The 23,664-nt window shown below is 34.9% G+C and overlaps 1 protein-coding gene across 1 annotated transcript; it reads right to left on the reverse strand.

Annotated features, from left to right (window-relative positions):
- Positions 1–11,289: 11,289 nt before the first annotated feature.
- LOC125177836 lies at positions 11,290–12,977 on the reverse strand. Its single transcript, XM_047880323.1, has 2 exons — positions 12,924–12,977; positions 11,290–11,636 (listed from the first exon to the last, which is right to left on the reverse strand). Exons 1-2 carry the CDS (start codon positions 12,930–12,932, stop codon positions 11,298–11,300), a joined length of 348 nt encoding a protein of 115 aa, XP_047736279.1. The 5' UTR covers positions 12,933–12,977; the 3' UTR covers positions 11,290–11,297.
- Positions 12,978–23,664: the final 10,687 nt, after the last annotated feature.

A 23,664-nucleotide genomic window follows, 5' to 3' on the forward strand; every position in this document is an offset into this window, starting at 1 on the left:
ACTAGATTTTTGCAACTGCAAATTGATCGAATATATATGAGCGGCTTTTTGAAATCGATTTATTTCGAGCGGTTTAGAGTACTTCTCAATAATTATTAACATTTAAAAGAAGTATAAATGCGGATATTTCCCCCAATAAGTTTTTCATTTATTTATTTCATTCATTTTTTGTACATGATTGATTTTCGTCGTATTTTAATTGAAGATATTCTGACTTGGCAGCAATCAAATCAACGCTGACGTTATCATGACCGCATTAGGCTGAAAAAACGACCTAAACGAATCGTGAATTTTCGTGAAAAGAAGAAACCGAGCCGAAAGATCTCTGATTTAGTCTAAAACAAGATTCTGATGAAAATAACAATATTCCAAGTTTAGTAATTACATATTTAAAGATAGCACATAAGAATTACTAAGTGAGTAAAATTCATGTCATTGAAGTATTACTGATTCGGTACGAAATATGGACCAAATTTATTTAATAAATTACATTAGTTCCTATTATATCGAAAATTCATTTTGGAACTTAGCTCAGAGGCCATAGGATATCTGTTGGGGTTAAGGTGAATAACGGGAAGCGGCAGGCGTAGGTAAATGCTCATAAATAAACGGCGATAAAGCCGATAAGGTACCGATTTTGAACAAGGGAAAAAATGCAAACTTTGATAGATTAATATAAAATATGGCGGAACGATTGTCAAGGTATTTGAATGCACTTATTAACCCAAATAATGTTGTGTGGTTTTTGTTCAACGCTACAATGTTGCTGAAAAGAGGTGTGACGAATAGCTAACATTGGATTGTGCGTTTGTGAAGACTGATGCCGAAATTTATAGGGATTGATCGAGCATCCACGATGCTAATCTTGTTGGGATGTTACCTAAGTATTTTATTTTTAGAGTTGGGGTTCTGAAACTTTGATCATTAGATCTATTAATAAAAACTAACTAATGAAAGAGTTGGACCTATTATTAAAATATGCTCCTTAAATAGGTAAGGGTAAAATTTGATGAAATAATTTTTTAATTCACTGCTATATATAAAAACAGCTATTGAATAGAATTTCCGTGTTAAATGTAGGCTTGAACGGGTCTCTTTTCAATCAAGGTACTTTAGTTTGGAAGTTGTTACCCGGATATGGAATGACTGGAAGATGGGACTGGATTTGGAACAATAAATTTCTAAGTTATTTACAATAATAAACCTCGGACAGAGCCGGGCTGACCGGACGGTAATTAAAGATAATTACGAACATTAATCGAAACTCGAAGTGGAGTCAATGTTTAATTCAAGTTGAATTTCTCCTTTCTTGATTGTCACTTTTAAAAGTCGCTTTGATTGTTAATTAACGGTAATGAATAATTACGTACATTAATCGAAAATCGAAGCGGAGTCAATGTTGAATTCAAGTTAAATTTCTTCTTTCTTGTCACTTTTAAAAGTCGCTTTGATTGTTAATTACGGTTGATCAACGTCGCAACCAGAAATTAACTCTCAATCGACATTATATGAAGCCAGAAGCCTGCTATACGTTCTAACTTAAGTGATAGATGTTGGATAGGAAATTAACCGAACCGAATCCTTTCCATTTCTTTCATACAAACTTTGTGACGCTATTATGCCAAAAAAATATTGTTTAGAATATAAAATGCTACGTTGTTCAATTTTCTTCATAAACTTGCAGATTCACGGATAATTTAAAAGAATTTTCTAAGCAAGGTATTTACTTTGTAATTGAAAACACAATCTTGAACGTAACTGTAAAAATTTACCAAACTTACAGTCAGTTCCAATAATATTAGATTTATAGGTCTAAATTTAATATGGATTACAAAAAATCATTATACCCGATGTACATCCAACTTTATGAAAAAACTAGCTCAGGGTATTTAAAAAGACGGAACTTGATCCCAACTCGAACTAATATGACATGAATTCACCTATTCTTATTACGGTCATTCCTGAATTCGAGTAACTTCAAAATAAGCACTCAACATTACTGAATGTTGTGCTTCTGCAATTCAAGACCGAACAGTTAGTATTACTGAATGTTATGCTCATGCAACTCTGGACCGAACACTTAATAATATTACTGAATGTTGGGCTCCTGCAATTCTGGACTGAACATTTAATATTATTGAATTTTGTGCCCCTGCAACTCTGGACCAAACACTTGATATCACTGAATGTTATGCTCTTGTAACTCTGGATCGAACATTCAACATTCAGAAATGTGCAGGGAACCAGGTACTCCCGACAAGTCCTGGCGAGAGATGGTCATTTAATCTGGCTGGAATTCTAAAAATGTGTCAGCGTTGAAGCTTTTGGTCAGCAACTTAGGCCTAGCTAACCTTACATTAGGCAGGTAAATCTACCCAGCAACATCCATTGTATTCAGTCTTGTGAGTGATTCAAGATCGAGCAGACGTTCCAAAATGATGAAGGTGAGCATGGATTCCAGTATTTATACCTTCGTAAATTAAAAAAAAAACAGTTTCCGTGGTGTGAATTTGGTCATTTCTTTACGAAGCTCTAATAAGTGATTTACGAGCGTTGTTTTCTACAGATCATATATAAATCTTTAAATGATACCTCATTGAGTTATGTACGCTTTTCAGTTGCCAATAAGAATCAAACAACCAATAACGTTTGAAAACATTACTCAAATTAATTAAAGTTCAGAGCGCATTAAACTTTTTGACAACACAGCATTTGTCACTTGGTAATTGTCATAAATAACTTCGCGCGAGTGCATTGCGCAACTTTAGGGATCGTATGGAAAAAAAGTTAGTATAGTATGAAAAATTGCAGAACTTGAATTGAGGACCAAAGTAGAGCTGGTATAACAATTTTTATTGCGTCGTAATAATTTTAAAATGACGCAGTTTCATCAAGCTTCAACTTAAATTGCTGATCAATCTGGTACAAAAGTTTTATTAGAAATTTCTATGCCCTTGAGTAAATTGTCAATATCGGTATTGGTTAATATAGGGAAGGATTTTTTTTTCGTGAAGGGTTCAATATTTGCAATAATATACTCAGAAATAAATTAACATATACGCTACATTCTCATGGTATTTTTTATTTTTTTGCCCGAAAAATCAAACATTGATTCCACAAATTTTTTCATCGGTGGGTTGAAAAAAATTTAACAAAATGTAAATAAAAAATAACGGTCATTCATATTCGGTAATTATAATTGCTTCCACATAACAATAGTCGACTAAATTATTGAAAATAAATAATGTTACAATTGGTATATGTCTGGCATGCGTGAAATTTTTTTGGAAGACGAATTCGTTGCCAGCTTGTATGCCAAACTTTGACATTGAACAATCAGGGATAGCTGGAGAATCTTATAGTTTGTTCAATTAGGAATGCAAATGAAAAACCGTTTAGTTTTCGACGTAAATTTTTATGTCATTCTGTTCTAAAGGATAATGGTCATTACCTACAAAAATAGAGAAAAGATTGCCGAAAAAATGAAAATAATTCACATATAATAGAAATTCTCTCAATTCAAGTCAATTTTATCTGCATGTTCACAAACCCACTAAACAAATGAATTGAGTATAAAGAGCGACCTCTTTGCATTTCCTCCAATGCTAAAATCGTGCATTTATGCACAATTTGATTACAAATTACATTTTAAGAATTCCTAATTCATGTATTATTTTGAAGAAATACATTACCCTACGCACTGTGCCCATATTCGTTGTTTGAAGATTAAAATTCGACGGAATTCTTTTGCACTGTTGTTGCCTTCTAATTCGCTGCTCTATTCTGACCTATAGAACAAAAACATAAATTTCTATATATTTTAAATTATATATCACCAGATTTTTGGAATAAATGACCATCTATATAATGCCCAAATATCTCATTTTTGGTGTTTTACAAAGTTCCTGGATATCAAACTTCCCTATTAATTATACATATGTTGAAAAATTTATTTTTGTTAATTGTTTCATGTGTCTATCGTTGTCATTAAACGCTTATCCATGAAATATTTCAGTAGTATTGGAGTATTCTAGTAGTAATGGAGTATTCCAGTAGTAATAAAATATTTCAGACGTAATGGAGTAATCCAGTAGTAATGAAGTATTACAGTAGTAATGAAGTATTACAGTAGTAATGAAGTATTCCAGTAGTAATGGAGTATTCCAGTAGTAATGGAGTATTAAAGTAGTAATGGAGTATTCCAGTAGTAATGAAGTATTCCAGCAGTAACGGAGCGGAGAATTAAAGTAGTAATTAAGTATTCCAGTAGTAATGGAGTATTCCAGTAGTAATGGAGTATTCCTGTAGTATAATAGAGTATTCTATTGTTCTGAAATGCTATTCCGTGTGTTGCAGGTACGATTCGTGTTGGTGGTTTTGATGCTGGCTCTCCTGGTGCTCCTGGAGGAGTATTCCAGCAGTAATGAAGTATTCCAGTAGTAATGGAGTATTCCAGTAGTAATGGAGTATTCCAGCAGTAATGAAGTATTCCAGTAATAATAAAGTATTTCAGTAGTAATGGAGTATTCCAGTAATAATGAAGTATTCCAGTAGTAATGGAGTATTCCAGTAGTAATGAAGTATTTCAGTAGTAATGGAGTATTCCAGCAGTAATGAAGTATTCCAGTAGTAATGGAGTATTCCAGTAATAATGGAGTATTCCAGTAGCAATGAAGAATTCCAGTAGTAATGGAGTATTCTATTATTCTGATCAAAATAAGAAGATTAAAAATAAACAAAATATGTAAATTTGTGTTTTTCATCCCTATCTTGGCATAAATTCGTTGATCATTCATTAATCATCAGTAGATGATTTGTCTCATCAACATGAAAAATCTTAATAACAGTAACGAATTGTTCAGGTTAGCATTTTTGAGAGAAATTCTCTAAACAAATCTTTCGGTGATTCTAAAATCATCTGTAATAAGTTGTGTCTTAGAGGATGACTGGTAACGGAGGGATAACCGGTAGAACTCGAAAATAATCCTGACAATGGTATGGGGGGGAAATAGAGAGACCAAATGGTGCCTATTTTTCTTCTCATGAGTTTCGTGATACATTTGAGTGGAATGCGCAATTCGTTGGACTAACTGAGCGGTCTTCGCAAAATGATTGTCACGGCATCTCAAAGACGGAGGCCAGCAGCTCTGAAATTGGGCGCCACACAGCGTGAAATATACGCGATATATAACGGTCGCGCGCCGCTCCCTGACCAGATGTCGACAGCTCCAGCGAATAACTGAATGTTGGTTAAATTATTTCCATACAGGAACTAGTTACTCAAGATTCATTCACTTGGCAAAACATGTATAAACAAGTAATAAAACAAGTTAAACAAGTAATAAAGGATAGCAGAATAAGTAATACGGTCTTCATGTGATAAGGGTAATATTATTCTGATACACAGAAGTTGTAATATTTCCCTCATCAACACAGTTGAGCTACAAAGATCAACTTGCATCGCGAGGGCTTTATACAATGCCTCATATTATTCTAGTAACCTCAAACTTGTTATGTAAAGCGTTCAATTATTCCTGAATAGAACGCAGCTTTATTGCACAAAATGTAAAAGGATGCAGGAAAGAGAAGGCATACCTAAACATTACTGAATAATGCATTCCAGCCAATTTTAACTGAACGCTAACAATGAATTCTCTTTGTGCTGCTGGACGTAACAGTCAATATCGCTGAATGTTGCAATTCTGCAACTCTATACTCTCTACTCAACATTACTGAATGCTATGTTCCTGCGACACTAAACAGAATATGCCGAAGAGATGTCGTCGTTCCCATTCCATTTTTGTAACGTGCATCACCTTATTTTTCGTCATGTTTTATAGTCATGTGTATTCATAATAACAAATGCTTTACCAGCAGCTAAAAATTATTCTCAGTGATCAAGATGCGACTTCATACTTACTCGTCAATCGATATTTGAATAGTTAGTATCAAGGTAATTTTTAACAGCTGCAACACTGCATTTCAAACTCGTCAATAATCTTGTATCTGTGGAGATGAGAGAGACATCAGAAAATTTAAATCCATTGACGCAGCTAAAAGATGCTTTTGATGCCCTGACGAGAACTGGAATTTGTTTCTGCGTTACTGGAATTCAACATGGAGTTTCCTTAATTTTAATCAAAATTAATTTCATTTTCCTTTAATTAGGCCTTATTAACAGGAATTTTGCATCGAGTGCCAAAATATTTCAAATAACTTCTAATTATTCACTTCAAGTCCTCAATTTTGTAAACAGACGCATACAAATTTAATTATGAAAATGGAAAAATACATTAATTATTATGTTTGATATTCAGTACACTGTATTTTCTACTAATCATGCATAACTAAAATGACTTTAAAATTATACGCAATGCGGAGAGCATGGTTCAATTAATCAGTAATTGATTGATATTACATTTTTATTGATATCATGTCAGGTTTCAAGTCACTCTTCTATGCTCAAGATTCATCACGTTATATATATATTGCTCGAGCAATATGGATCAATAAAGAAACTTCTAAAACAGTATGCGCATCATTAACTTTGTTTTATTTTCGAACTAACTAGTCTTTCAATGAATATTGAGTTTCTAGGTGACTTCGCTACATCAGCAGCATCCATCACCTGGGGAGAGTGGATGACTGAAGGGAACATAGGCACTCGGAAGAAGGAATTACTCGCGCCGAGTCTGCCACGAGTTAGTCTTTGGAGGCCAATTCCCCCATTAAGCGCGCATATCGTGAGCATATCGAGGGGAAAGGCATCGCTACGCGGTAGCACCAGGAGAGCCAGCATCAGAGCCACCATCACGAATCGTACCTGCAACACACGCAACAGCTCATCACAATACTGAGGGTAGCTTCAGCTATCGTCCATCATTTAGCGTTTTTTAAAGTACATTTTTTAAGCCGTTTAGGAAATTCATCGCTAAAGTCGTTTAGGAAAATTCATCGCTTGAAAAATTTTCAGACTTTCCAATTGAGCGATGTCCATATGAGGTGAGGCGGATAAAAATTTATCGGGCGACGATTCTCCTTATGTATGTTCATCACAAGAATTTGCCAGGCAGAATTTCGGAATGAATGCGCGTCGAATAAACGAGATTTTGCATGAAAATTTGATTTCAATGATTTCATAAATTATATTGTTTACTGGCGTTTGATTCTGTTGCAGAAACGAAGTTTTGTTGTCAGCAATAAATGCATTGATATTTCATTAGCAAAAAATGAAGAATTTTACTTTCCATATTCGTCATTCACAATGGTGACAACATAGATTCAGTAAAATGTATCATGTGTCAGCAAAAAGTCCTAGAGTTGCTATTATTAAGTAAATTATTTTAGCAGGCATAACTCTTGCTCAAGTTTCGCATAACACAAAAAATATTTCAAAATATTTTCATTTTCATTCAACGCGCGCAGTCTTGATAACGGTTACGTGGTAAATGTCATTTGTCCATTTATCGCAAGAGACGTACGTCAAAAATGAAGTGAATGCGCCTTTTTGATGCAGGCGATCGAATAATATATGGAGCAAGAATTTAAGCGCAATTAATTCAACTGAAGTTAAGGTGATGCAATCAATAATGGCATTTTTTAATTTATGTGGCAACAATTTTTGAACATCCGCTATCAAAATACACGTTTTATGCGTGTTAAAAATTCGGAGTAAAAGTTTAAGGATGAAAGTTGTAATCGAATGATAATTAAAAAACATATCAAGATGTGCTCAATTTGAGAAAAAAAATACCGTCCGAATATAGTTATACACGAATTTCATAGAATTGATTAAAACTTTCGTAAACTGTTTTTATGAAGCCCTTGTTTAATCGTTGACTGATAAAAAATGTACAATACCAGTATTAAAAATAAATATTGATCCGTAAATCATTTACCCAGTCAAATTTAGGTTATTGTTATGTACTGACAATCCCACCAGTGTATGTTTAGAAGTTCTACTTCCAACTTACAAACTTAGATAAGTTCATCCATTTTTAGAAATCTAAAGCTACTATGCTAACTGTATAGAACATATGAGGGACCAATTTTACGCGATTGGCTATAATAATAATTTTCCAGGAAATTTAATTCCTTCCAAACTGATTAAAAACTCGGAGCCTGACTTGGCACTTAAACTATGACTGAGTTGAAAGCTGAATTATATGGGCTTGAAAATAAATCGTGTTTCCTTCAGACTTTATTCCGGAGAACTGGGTCTATATTTTATGTAAAACTAAAGAGATTTTGAACTGAATTTCGGAGACTTGGAGATAAATTAGAGAGCTCGTCATGGCATCAAAGAAATCTTTTGATGCTTCATTAGACGTCCGTTTCGTGGTTGCTGATCTGCCCGCTCACTGCCACCCAAAAACTTAATGGTCAGCGCGCGGGATATAAAGTTTTAAACGAAATGTAGCTGCATGAAGAATTACTTCATAAATATTTGCTCATAAATGGAATGATTAATCGTAATAATATAGCTTCTTCATGCACGTAGAAGAAATTTAGGATGAATAGTGTATATTAAACATTTTCTTTAACGTGCCTTCGAAACGGATTCTCATGGATATATACGCAATGGAAACTTATGCCACTATTCTTCATGTTCGGCCTGTAGCTGCTTTCGAAAACTATGGCGAGTGGGGGATAAATTAAGCTTCAATTCAAAGAATTTTTATTTAACGAGCGAATGAAACTGTAGTGTAAATGACGGTCGGTAAGGACAGGTCAAGCCTGTCGGTGGCGCTCCCCCGGCCCTCCGCCACCCGCGGCTCCGAAAAGGAGGATGAAGCACAAATATCAAAATAATTAAAATTATGAGAGACGCAAAACAACTTGAATTGGTAAGAATTTTGAACCCGGATATTAAACATAGATTGTATCAAAATATACCTAGGTAAAGACGCAGGTACACTGGGTAATGGTAACCGTTCAATATCTTGGAGGAAAATATTTACTCGAGGTAATATTAGGTAATGAGCTCAGTGCTAGCAGGTAAGGTAAAGTTTTAAGGTAAGGTAATAAAGAGCTAAAGCACTGGAGCTAGTTGGTAAAATGTTAAGGTAGCAATTTGAATATTCAAGGTAATGGCTACTCGGTAAATGACATTTTAGGTATTAGTTCGAGCTAGGTAATGTATTAGGTAATGGCAAATTTAGGTGACATTAAGAATTAGGTAACATTAATTAGGTAATAACACAAATTTGGTAATAGTACGAATTAGTTAATAATATAAATTTGGTAATATTCATTTGGGAATTTGGATTTACCATTTTTCAAATCCTCCGGTAAAATGAAGGTTCTTAAGAGCAAGTGAAGGAGTTGATGCCTGATGGGACTCTAAGGGTAACAAGGTAATGCGCGACAATCACCTGCCACCCATATCAGATTTCCATAGGATCTTTGCCGTGTGGTGAACGTCGCCGCATCAAACTTCCATCGCCGTTAGTATGAGCGGTAGACGTCCAAAACTAGTGCCGAAGGTAGCAACGTAGAAGGCCCCCGCCATCCCGCCGCCAGTCACTCCACCGAACTCCCTATCTCTTCATAGGGATTGACCAAAGATGTTTAGTGGCAAATAAGTTGAGCGTGAAAATCGAAGGTGACTGCATGGAGGCACTTTTTACATGACCATGTGTTGCTAAAGACTGACTGTTTAGACGAAGACGTACTTTCGTGACGTTGTGGCCGAGTAGATGGTTCCTTGTTTGCAATTTAGAAATGATCAGTCAAAGTGATAGCAGGGTTGCCGCGATTAATGCATTTAACATTAATTGAAATTTATGAATCCGGCTCCAAATTCCGAACTGTATATTAATCAATGAATTTGGTTTTAGACTATATGGTGTTAACCTCAAACTTTAAGTTAAGGAAAATAGGCTGTTAAATTATAACCAATCGGACTACCTGAATATTTAGATCTTAAGAATAAAGGCACATTTTCAACAGCTGCCGGAAAATAAAATTTATCAAGTAAACTTGAGCGTCGATTCGAATTTTGTGTTTCAAGAGAGTAACATTCAGTAACGTTATAGATGCTCAATCTAGAACTGCAAGATCACAACCCGCAAAATAATGTTGAGTGTTTATGGCAGAAATACTGGATCACAATCTCCGTAAGGTTGAGGGTTCAGTACAGAGCTAAAATATAACAACCTTCGGTGATGTTGGGAGTCCACTCGGCAGTGTCACGAGCGCACTTATCTTTAATTTTGAATCTCCAGTTCAGGGTTCAGCATTCAGTCCAGAGTTGCAGTAGACTAATAAATACTTATGTTGAGTTGTTATTTTTTTATAATTTTAATTAGATATTGCAGAAGATACAAGGAAAGTTACTTCATATATTAAATATTTATTGACGTTGCATTTATTAAGCCATTAGAATAAATTGAGGTATTGTGAGGCCCGCTACAATTAAGTGGATTAGTGAAGATTTTACTGCCACAATAATATTATCTATATTGATGACGGAAATGATATAATTTTAATCCAACTAACAATATCATCGTGCCTTAGATCCGGCATGCCTTAGAAACCTAAAAATATATAAATAAATACGGCGTTACATATTACACAAATATTTGAGTTTAGCCGTGCGTGGCCGAGAAATAAATGCCAAGGCCATTTCTTGTAAAGAAATGGCCAAGAAATAAATGTAAATTTACCAGTTACTCTAAGGAAATAATTCAACCAACACTCTGATATTCGACACCTGGTCTGGGAGCGTCGCTTGACTACCAAATATCGCGGATATTTTTGCAGCTCTGCGACGCCCAATTTAAGAGCTGCTGGCCTCCGTCTTTGAGATGCCGTGAAAAACATACGTTGTGTTTCGCCCAATTAGTCTCATGAAAATGTTTTACTTAAAAATTAACCAAAAAACTTGTACGAATAAAAACTATGCAATGGTTAGTCGCACAATTAACGGCCTTCTCTTGTCAGAATCCCTTCATAACTTTTCAGGTGTTTCCTTCATTGACATCGACACACGACTTATTTGAGACGAAAGATGTAATCATTCATCGCATCGTTTTCGAAAATTCCTCACATTAAAACTTATTTGTATAACACAGCCAAGATTTAAAGCTTTTTTATGTGTATGAGCTTTTCTGATTATAAGAAATCATGAATACTTGTCACGTTAAGAGTTTGATGATACACAAGATGTTTTCGCGCACTATCCAGGCATTAGTAATAACTTTATATGTTTTATTTGAGACCAAACTAGTGATAGTTAATGATACATGGATTGATCCAGATAAAAGGATGAAAAAACACAAAATTAACAACTTTTCTTATCCTGTAATCTTTTTGGCTACCAATTTTCCAACAATTTTGTCGAAAAATCCCGCCTTCTTGGATTTAAAGGATGGCTCTTCTATAACAGGAACAGCAGCCACAGCCACCGGGTGGTATACGACTGGTAGCACTGGCTGGTAGACGACTGGTTGCACGACCGGGGTTTCGATGACACCTTTGCCACCGAAACCATCTTTCTTTAGCCCTTTGCCAAGAACCAGTCCTCCGAGTTTGATTTTCTTGTGAAGCTGAGCCTTTGTGAGGAGTGTAGGCGCTCCATCGCTCTCCGGGAGCACCAGGAGAGCCAGCATCAGAGCCACCATCACGAATCGTACCTGCAACACACGCAACAGCTCATCAGAATACTGAGGGTAGCTTCAGCTCTATCATTTAGCGCAGAGAGAAAACGCTTAAGTAAAAAATAGTTGTAAAGAGAGGAATATTGTTTGCCCTACCTTTAGTTTCACGTTTCAGTTGTTAATAAAATGATCTGGTATAAAAATCATACATACAAGAATTCATTCCGAATATCGGAAGTATCATTAATTGCGTTCCCTATAAATATCTATACTTCTCATGCAATTCATAATAATACCTCAATATAGTTTCTTGTGACGAATTTGCCATGAAAATCGACTACGCACGAATATTGCAATGCAATACATACAAAATAATAAATACACTATTGTTGAAGTTTCAAATGCATTTAGTTTGGCTTTGTGGCAGTTTTAGCATTTTCCTTTCAGTCTTATGCGAAAGTTTTTATTTAATTTATTTGTACTCATCCCAACGTTTTAATGGTTATCAGCTGGAGCCAGCAATTTTTCCATGCCATAATCAAGAATGCTCACCTTAACATGTGATTTACTTTCTAATGATGTTAATACTATAATAATACTATAATTCAAGTTTGGACCAAAAGTTATCATCATAATATGAAGAGAACACCTTTTAATAACAAAACTTCTTTTAGGTATTAACTAATTATTTGCACACATGAAAAAACGAAAATTTTGTTCAAAGTACATAAGCGATTTCAGTTAATAAATCCTTCAAATAAAACTATCAAAAAGCATGAAGAAGCATTGTATATATAGATTTATTCGTAAATAGATTGTTACAAATTTTAAACACGCAACGGTAATAAGAGATTCTAAGCAATTATAGTTTCTGTTTGTGGACAAGAAACTCGCGAATAAAATTAACAAACACACATTTAGTGTGAAAATAAAACTTTCATGCCGCATTTTATTCTATCCTTAACTTCAATTTGCCAGCAAACGACTGTAACAGTAACCCAGCAAATTCGCAATGCACCCACGCGATGTTGAAAATGGCAATTTAATACGCTGCAAATACTATATTGCAAATAACTTCACTGTGACCGGAATATTATTCACTCGTGTCTTATTTTCCAAGCATTATTGATCATATTGTTCATTTTCAGTAACAGAAAGATGCAATTAATCTAATTGATACCATTTTGGTTAGAAGTCATACCAGAGAGGAAGGAGCATTTGAGACTCATCGCACGAAGCTTCATAAAAATTATACATTGTCACACAATAAATTTGATATTCATTTGAAGTTTCAAAGATAGAAAGTTTGAAATCGTTTCTCACCTTAACCATTTTTGAACGCCTGCTGCTTGATCTTCACTCAACACTGACGACTGAATATGTGTATGCATGTGTTAGGTTGATGAGGCTTATATATGCGTAGGTAGGCCTAGTATGCAGCCTCTTTTTCATTATCTCCGCCCATCTGGAATCTTTCTCGCGCACGTTCTTTGTTCAGGAATCTCAGGCAAGTTCAAAGGACATCTTCCGATTTGACCTGCCCGGAGTTCTTTGTTTCCGGCGCATTTCTGGAAAATTGTAGACCGGGCGCTGAGCTCGTCGGTCACGGTAGATGCCACCAGCACAAAGACGTGACGACAATGTGGTTTGTTTCTGCTTTCAGAGAAATTTTGAAAGTTCATGAAAAAACAGACTTTGTCGATGCTAACGTTATGCTGTGGACAACTGTTAATAAGGTTGCGTTCTGAGAACTTTCGAAACAAGTTCAGCTAAATTTTTTTCTTTGAACTTTGTACTACAGGATTCAAACTCCAATGTACTCCAAAATGATTATTTAATTAAAAATTAATTAACAATTTTGTTCGATAAATAATTAATCTTCAACCATTAAACTAACAAAATTGTTATCCGTCCCTTTTAATTTGCAGCTTACTCAGAAATGAACTAACAACTTTTCGCTGAGTCATCACATGGGCTTGGCGGCGGTATTTCAACAATTTTTGCAATTGTGCAGAGCGCTGCCAGTTTTCAGTTAGTAACGCATGCATCACTCGTATTCCATTCCTATTGTACAGGGCTAGGCTGAATATTATTGTTTAGATTTTCGAGGAGTTAGTTGAACGGAACTTCAAAAAAGCGGATTACTTTAATTGACAATTGGGCCGTCATTTGATCTTTAAAATTAAATGATGCAAGAATTAAATTAAATATTTTAATACAATTTATATTGTAATGATTTCTTTACTAGTTATTTTTTTATTGAATTTTCAAATCAAGAAGTCTTCGTAGATCACTTTGTATTACCACCCATGCCAACGAGTTGTGATTTCCATTTATTGATCTCGATAAATTTTGTAGTTTGACGAATTTTGTTCCGCAGTGGTAAAATTTTGGTATTAATATGTTGACTAATTTCATAATTCTCACTGTTAACACAACAGTTACTGACAAAATAAAACTATGCTTAATTTTATTATTAGATTAAAATTTCTTAGATATGAATTCAGTGTCGAGAAAATTAATATGAGTAGTTAACAAATTTTTTTTCAACAGAACCGTCACAAAACTTGAACAGATTATGGCAATGGGTGAGAAATCCTGTAAAATCAAGCAATTTGAAATTTTTAGTGGATCTTGAAAATTTTGTTTTTATGTTTTGAAAAACAATTGAACGCAATCCGCTAAAATTTGATACACGCAAGAAAAAGAATGCTGCTCAGTTACACATGTTAATGTTTTTTTAGTTTATGTTTTACAATAGCATTGTATTAACAAAGAAAAACTCCTAGAATCGATGTTCAGTACCACAAAAAAATTATTGATAGTGGTACTGAACACTGTGGTTCAGTACCACAATAATTGGTATTGGTAGTGGTACTGAAAAATTATTGATAGTGGTACTGGTACTCCGTGTGAAAAAATTATTTCACAAGGAGATTAGCCGAGCTGATTGATATGCACATCTAAACTGTACAAATTGAAGGAAATTAAATGAAGAATGGAAAAATAATTTAAGGGCATTTATCTTTTTACGGAGGATACGCGCTCAATATAATTTTCCTGACTATTTGACTCCAGTTATGAAGGCAAGAGTTTCAAATTCTCTGAAAATTTTATGTATATACCGATAATTATTATTTAAATTCCAGGCAGAGGGGTTTTCACATTTATGAATTATTCGTGACTCCAACCTCTAATAACCGGCAATTAATTCATATAAACCGCTAGGCGTTTAATTAGGTCCAAGTTGAGCTAGTAAATGAATATATTTCATCTTGGTTCAGTAAATCGAATAACTAAATTTATGAGAAGTATTTAACTGTTGTCTCTGCATGTCAAACGATTGTCAAGGTATTTGAATGCACTTATTAACCTAAATTTTCCTGTGTTCCCTTTTTTCAACGCTTAAATGTTGTTAACTAAGTTACTAACATAGATAAAGGAAGTGATTTCCCAATAACGTACTTCGTTGATGCGAGAACTTGCATGAGACATAGTAGCTTTTCAATTAGGATCATTACTCTTAATCATGATATGGAAATAAAACTGGAATAAACTGGACTTGGAAGAATAAAATTTCCAAGTTATTTAAAATAATGTACTTCGAACAAAGCCGGGCTGACCGGACGGTAATGAATAATTACGTACATTAATCGAAAATCGAAGCGGAGTCAATGTTGAATTCAAGTTAAATTTCTTCTTTCTTGTCACTTTTAAAAGTCGCTTTGATTGTTAATTACGGTTGATCAACGTCGCAACCAGAAATTAACTCTCAATCGACATTATATGAAGCCAGAAGCCTGCTATACGTTCTAACTTAAGTGATAGATGTTGGATAGGAAATTAACCGAACCGAATCCTTTCCATTTCTTTCATACAAACTTTGTGACGCTATTATGCCAAAAAAATATTGTTTAGAATATAAAATGCTACGTTGTTCAATTTTCTTCATAAACTTGCAGATTCACGGATAATTTAAAAGAATTTTCTAAGCAAGGTATTTACTTTGTAATTGAAAACACAATCTTGAACGTAACTGTAAAAATTTACCAAACTTACAGTCAGTTCCAATAATATTAGATTTATAGGTCTAAATTTAATATGGATTACAAAAAATCATTATACCCGATGTACATCCAACTTTATGAAAAAACTAGCTCAGGGTATTTAAAAAGACGGAACTTGATCCCAACTCGAACTAATATGACATGAATTCACCTATTCTTATTACGGTCATTCCTGAATTCGAGTAACTTCAAAATAAGCACTCAACATTACTGAATGTTGTGCTTCTGCAATTCAAGACCGAACAGTTAGTATTACTGAATGTTATGCTCATGCAACTCTGGACCGAACACTTAATAATATTACTGAATGTTGGGCTCCTGCAATTCTGGACTGAACATTTAATATTATTGAATTTTGTGCCCCTGCAACTCTGGACCAAACACTTGATATCACTGAATGTTATGCTCTTGTAACTCTGGATCGAACATTCAACATTCAGAAATGTGCAGGGAACCAGGTACTCCCGACAAGTCCTGGCGAGAGATGGTCATTTAATCTGGCTGGAATTCTAAAAATGTGTCAGCGTTGAAGCTTTTGGTCAGCAACTTAGGCCTAGCTAACCTTACATTAGGCAGGTAAATCTACCCAGCAACATCCATTGTATTCAGTCTTGTGAGTGATTCAAGATCGAGCAGACGTTCTAAAATGATGAAGGTGAGCATGGATTCCAGTATTTATACCTTCGTAAATAAAAAAAAAACAGTTTTCGTGGTGTGACTTATGACATTTCATTACGAAGCTTCATGAAGTGATTTACGATCGTTACTCTCAACAGATAGTATATAAATCTTAAAGTTATACCTCATTGAGCCATGTACGCTTTTCAGTTTCCAATAAGAAATAAACTTCTAATAAAGCTTGAAAACATGAATCATATTAATTAAAGTTCAGAGAGCATTGAAATTTTTGACAACATAGCATTTGCCATTTGGTAATTGTCATGAATAACATCGCGCGAGTGCATTGCGCAACTTTAGGGATCGTCGTGTATAAGATATTAAAGAACTTGAATTGAGGACCAAAGTAGAGCTGGCATAACAATTTTTATTGCGTCGTAATAATTTTAAAATGTCGTAGTTCCGTCAAGCATTAATTTAAGTTGGTAATCTTTGCAGTAATCTACTCTAGAATAAACTAAAATATGCACTGCATTTTTATGGTATTTTTTTAATTTTTGCTCGAAAAGTTCAAGAATTGTTTTCACGAATGTTTCCTTTGGTGACTGAAAAAATTAAACAAAATGTAAAAAAAAAAATAACGGTCAGTTCTACTCGGTAATTAAAATTGCTTCCATATAACCGAAGTCGAATAAATCATTGAAATTAAATAATATGACAATTGGTGAATGTTTGGTATGCCTGAAAATTTTTTGGAGGACGTATTCGTTGCCAGTTTTTATGCCAAATTTCTCCGTGAAATTTATATTGAATATTCAGTAAAGCTAGAGAATCTTAAAGTTCGTTCAAGATACGCAAATGAAAAACGTTTTTTTTTCGACGTAACTTTTTATTCCTGTCATTTTGATCTTTCATTCTGTTATAAGGCAGATTGGTGATTCCCTGCGAAAAATGAAAAAATATAACTCAGAACTCACTGCAGTGAGTGACAGAGAGCGCATTTTCTCGTCGATGAAAACTTGAGGTCACGGACAGACGGACGGACAGACGGCCGGACGGACGGACGAACATGGCGAGCACAATAGTGCATTTATTCCATAAATGAGAAAATGCGCTAAAAATATAGCCAGAAAACACGAAATAATATATCTATTACAGAATTTCCTTAAATTTAAGTCATTTTTTTTCTGCATGTTCACACAACAACTAAAACAAATGACTTGAGCATAAAGAACGATCCATTTGCATTCCCTCCAATGCTAATATCATGCAGTTATGTACATTTTAATTGCAAATTACATATTAAGAATTCCTAATTCTTGTATTATTTTGAACGAATACATTACCTTAGGCACTATTGCCCATATTCCGTTGTTTGAAGATATAAATTTCGACGGAATTCTCTTGCGCTGTAGTTGCATACAATTTCGGTGCTCAATACTCATACTTTATAAAAATATATATAACTATATATTTTAAATTGTATGTCATCAGATTTTTTGGAATAAATGACTATCTATATAACGCCCAAATATTTCATTTTTGGTATTTACAAAGTTACTGTATACCAAACTTCCCTATTAATTATGTATGGGTTGAAAAATTTTTTTGCTAATTGTTTCATGTGTATCATTGTCATTAAACGCTTAATCAAGGAGTATTCCAGTAGTAATGGAGTATTCCAGTAGCAATAAAGTATTCTAGTACTAATGGAGTATTCCAGTAGCAATAAAGTATTCCAGTAGTAATGGAGTATTCCAGTAGTAATGGAGTATTCCAGTAATAAAGGAGTATTCCAAGAGTAATGGAGTATTCCAGTAGTAATGGAGTATTCCGATAAAATGCCTAGCAAATTACGGATCAGGCAATAAGTCCAGCAGCTATCTCAATCAATCGTCAGCTATAGAAAGATCGGGTTCCAAAGGCCGGATACCTTGTGAATCAAGTCACGAAAAGTACAAGAACCGTCAACAGGCCATATGGGCCTATTTCTTCAACGCCGACACTTCTATTCTATTCTATTCTATTCTAATTAATACTGGCATGCAACTAATGTTTTGTAGTAAAACCAGATGTTGTACCCTAGAACAGTCAGACTAAATCCTATGTATCGATTAATTCAGTTTTATAAAGTGATAAATAGTTTCCAGTATTCTGATCAGCTGTTCCGTGTGTTGCAGGTACGATTCGTGTTGGTGGCTCTGATGCTGGCTCTCCTGGTGCTCCTGGAGACCGATGGAGCGCCTACTCTCCTCACGAAAGCTAAGATTTTCAAGAAAATCAAACTCGCTGGACTATTTCTTGGCAAGCCGATGGGTAGAGTTGGATTCCATCATGGATTCCGTGGCTAGTTATTCATCGGAACGCCTGTCGCGCAACAAGTCGTCTACCAGCCTGTTGTTTTGACTGCTTCTCTCGCCGCAAAAAAGCCATAGGTAGAATCAGAGAAAATTTGATTTTTTGAAAAATTTGTTAGTAAATTTAAAGAAAAAAAGATTTAAAAATAACATAATATTGAATTTGTGTTTTTCATCCCCCATCTCGGCATAAATTCGTTGATCATTAATCATCGGTAGATTTGTCTCACAAACATGAAAAATCTTAATAACAGCAATGAATTGTTCATGTTAGCATTTTTGAGAGGAATTTTCCAAACGAATCTTTCAGTGATACTAAAATTCTTTTGGAATAAGTCGCGTTTTGAGGTGAACGAAGGAAAAACCGGTAGAACTCGAAAAGAATCCTGACAATGGTAAGGGGTAATCGAGAGACCAAATGGTGCTCATTTTTTATCTAATGAGTTTCGCGATTAATTTTAGAAGAATGCAAATATCACCGGACTAACTGAGTGATCTTCGCAAAATATTTTTCTTGGTATCTGAAAAACGGAGGCAAGCAGCTCTGAAATAGGACGTCGCACAGCTGAAAAATATCCGCGATATTACCAGACCAGATGTCGACAGCTCCAGCGAATAACAGAATGTTGGTTAAAATATTTCCATACAGGAACTCGTAATTCAAGATTCTTTCATTCGGCCAGAATACTTGAATAAAGGATTGCAGAGTAAGGTACACGGTCTAGATGTAGTAAGGGTGATATTTTTTCAGATACACAGTAGCTGCATCATTTCCTTCATCACCATAGTTGGGTGATATATTGATTTTTTATTTATTGTTGCGTGATGAGCTACAAAGATCAACTTGCGTCGATCGGTATTCACAATGCCTCCCATTATTTTAATAAACTAAATATCGTTTTGTAAAACTTCCCGTCATTTCTGAATAGAACGTAACTTTCCTTGCACAAGATGTTATAGGATGCAGGACAGAGAAGTCATAACTAAACATTACTGAATAATGGATTCCAGCCGTTTTTATCTGAGCGCTCAAAATGAATTAGTGTTGTGCTCCTAAACGTAACACTAAATATCACTGAATGTTGCAATTCTGCAACTCTAGACTCTCTACTCAACATTACTGAATGTTATGTTCCTGCGACACTAAACAGAATATGCAGATGAGATGTCAACGTTTCCATTCCGTTTTTGGAACGTGCATCACTTTATTTTTCGTCATGTTTTATAGTCATGTGCATTTTCATAATAACAAATGCTTTACCAGCAGCTAAAAAATTATTCTCAGTGATCAAGATTCCATTTCATAATTATTCGTCAATCGATATCTAAACAGTTAGTATCAAGGTAATTTTTAACAGCAGCAACACTGCGTTTCAAACTCGTCAATAATCTTGTATCTGTGGAGACGAGTGAGACATCAGAAAATGTAATTCCATTGACGCAGCCAAATGATGCTTTTGATGCCCTGACGAGAACTGGAATTTTTTTCTGCGTTACTGGATTTCAACATGGAGTTTACATAATTTTAATCAAAATTAATTTCATTTTCATTTAAATAAGCCTCATTGATAGGAATTTTGCATCAAGTGCCAAAATATTTCGAATAATTTCTAATATTCACAGCAAGTTTTCAATTTTGTAAACAGACGCACACAAATTTAACTATGAAAATTAAAAAATTCATTAATTATTATGCTTGCTATTCTGTACACTGTATTTTCACCCATCATGCATAACTAAGATGGCTTCAAGTTTATACGCAATGCGGAGCGCTTGGTTCAATTAATCAGTAATTAAATGATATTACATTTTTATTGATATCATGTCAGGTTTCAAGTCACTCTTCCATGCTCAAGATTCATCACGTTATATATTTATCGCTCGAGCAATAGGGATCAATAAGAAAACTTCTAAAACAGTGTGCGTATCATTAAACTTATTTTATTTTGGAACCAACGAGTCTTTTAATGAATATTGATTTTCTGGGAGGCTCCACTACATAAGCAGGAGCCATCACCTGGGGAGAGTGGATGACTGAAGGGAACATAGGCACTCGGAAGACGGAATTACTCGCGCCGAGAAGAGAAAAACATTCTGTAATGTTGGATGCTCAATCTATAGTATTACAGGTTCACAACCTGCAATAATGTTAAGTGTTTATGGCAGAAATACTGGATCATAAACTTCCCTTATGTTGAGGGTTCAGCGTAGTGCTAAAGGATCACAACCTTCGGCGATATAGAGAGTGTACACGGGAATGTCACGAATTTACGTGCCTTTAATTTTGAATCTCCAGTTCAGGGTTCAGTATTCAGTCCAGAATTGCAGTAGAATAATAAATACTTATGTTGAATTGTTATTTTTTATACGGATAATTAGACTCTGCAGCGGCACAAGGAAAGATACTTCATTTATTATATATTCATTGGATGTTGCATTTATTAAGCCACTCGAAAAAAAGTAAAATTAAGTGGATTAGTGAAGATTTCACTGCCACAATAATATCCTCAATAACGGAAATGATATAATTTTAATTCAACTAAAAATATCATCGAGCCTTAGATTTGGCATGCATTAGAAACCTAAAAATATAGAATTAAATACGGCGTTACATATTACACTAATATGTAGTTGAGTTTAGCCGTGCGTACCCTGGCCAAGAAATAAATGCTGAGTTGCCAGTTCTTCTAAGGAAATAATTCAACCAACACTCTGATATTCGATACCTGGTCTGGGAGCGTCGCTTGACTGCCAAATATCACGGATATTTTTCCAGCTCTGCGACGCCCAATTTAAGAGCAGCTGGCCTACGTCTTTGAGATGCCGTGAAAAACATACGTTGTGTTTCGCCCAATTAGTCTCATGAAAATGTTATACTCAAAAATTAATCAAGAAACTTGTACGAATAAAAATTATGCAATGGTTAGTCGCACAATTAACGGCTTTCTCTTGTCAGAATTCTTTCATAACTTTTCAGGAGCTTCCTTCATTGACATCGAGACACGACTTATTTGAGACGAAAGATGTAATCACTCTACGTATCGTTTTCGAAAATTCCTAACATTAAAACTTATTTGTATAACACAACCATAGAGCTTATCTATGTTTATGAGCTTTTCTGATTAGAAGAAATCATGAATACTTGCCACGTTAAGAATTTGATGATACACAAGATATTTCCGCGCACTATCCAGGCATTAGTAATTAATTTATATGCTTTATTTGAGACCAAACTCGTGATAGTTAATGAGGCATGGAATGATCCAGATAAAAGGATGAAAAACACAAAATCAAAAACTTTGCTTATCCTGTAATCTTTTTAGCTACCAATTTTCCAACAATTTTGTCGAAAAATCCTGCCTTCTTGGATTTAAAGGATGGCTCTTCTATAACAGGAACAGCAGCCACAGCCACTGGATGGTACACGACTGGTAGCACTGGCTGGTAGACGACTGGTTGCACGACCGGTGTTTCGATGACACTTTTGCCACCGAATCCATCTTTCTTTAGCCCTTTGCCAAGAACCAGTCCTCCGAGTTTGATTTTCTTGAGAAGCTTAGCCTTTGTGAGGAGAGTAGGCGCTCCATCGGTCTCCGGGAGCACCAGGAGAGCCAGCATCAGAGCCACCATCACGAATCGTACCTGCAACATACGGAACAGCTCATCAGTATACGATNCGACCGGTGTTTCGATGACACCTTTGCCACCGAATCCATCTTTCTTTAGCCCTTTGCCAAGAACCAGTCCTCCGGGTTTGATTTTCTTGAGAAGCTTAGCCTTTGTGAGGAGAGTAGGCGCTCCATCGGTCTCCGGTAGCACCAGGAGAGCCAGCATCAGAGCCACCATCACGAATCGTGCCTGCAACACACGCAACAGCTGATCAAAATACTGAGGGTAGCCTCAGCTATCGTCCATCATTTAGCGTTTTTTAAAGTACATTTTTTTAGTCGTTTAAGAAAATTCATCGCTGAAGTCGGTTAGGAAAATTAAGGTTTTTTAAAGTCGTTTAGGAAAATTCGTCGCTTGCAAAATTTTCAGACATTCAAATTGAGCGATGTCCATATGAGGTGAGGTGGATAAAAATTTATCTGGCGACGATTCTCCTTAAGTATATTTATCACAAGAATTTGCCAGGCAGAGTTTCGGAATGAATGCGCGTCGGAGAAACGATATTTTGAGTGAAAATTTGATTTCAATTATTTCATAAATTATATTGTTTCCTGGCGTTTGATTCTGTCGAAGAAATGAAATTCTGTTGTCGGCAATAAATGCATCGATATTTCATTAGCAAAAAATGAAGAATTTTACTTTCCATGTTCGCCATTCGCAATGGTGACAACATAGCTTCAGTAAAATATATCAAGTGTCAGCAAAAAGTCCTAGAGTTGCTATTATTAAACAAATTATCTTAGCAGGCATAACTCTTGCTCATGCAAGGTTCGCATAACACAGAAAATATTTCAGTATTTCCATTTTCATTCAACGCGCGCATTCTTGATAACGGCTACGTGGTAAATGTCATTTGTCCATTTTTCGTAAGTGTTGTACGTCAAAAATGAAGTGAATGCGCCTTTTTGATGCTGGCAATCAAATAATATTTGGAGCAAGCGATTTAAGCGCAAATAATTCAACTGAAAAAAACTAACTTAAGATGATGCAATCGATAAAGACATTTTTTAATTTATGTAGCAAAAATTTTTGAATATCTGCTATCAAAATACTCGGTTTATGTTGGTTAAAATTTCGGGGTAAAAGTTGAAGGATGAAAGTTGTAATCTAATGATAATTACAATAAGATATAAAAAATTGTTCAATATGAGAAAAAGATACCTGCCGAATATACTTATCCATGAATTTCATAGAATTGATTAGAACTTTCGTAAACTGTTTTAATGAATCACTTATTTAATCGTTGACCGATAAAAAATGTACAATACCAGTAATAAAAAGAAATATTGATCCGTAAATTATTTACCTGGTCAAATTTAGTTTATTGTTGTGTGCTGACAATCCCACCAGTGT

This window comes from Hyalella azteca, unplaced genomic scaffold (genome assembly GCF_000764305.2).
Source record: "Hyalella azteca isolate HAZT.00-mixed unplaced genomic scaffold, Hazt_2.0.2 contig5196, whole genome shotgun sequence".
NCBI lineage: Eukaryota > Metazoa > Arthropoda > Malacostraca > Amphipoda > Hyalellidae > Hyalella > Hyalella azteca.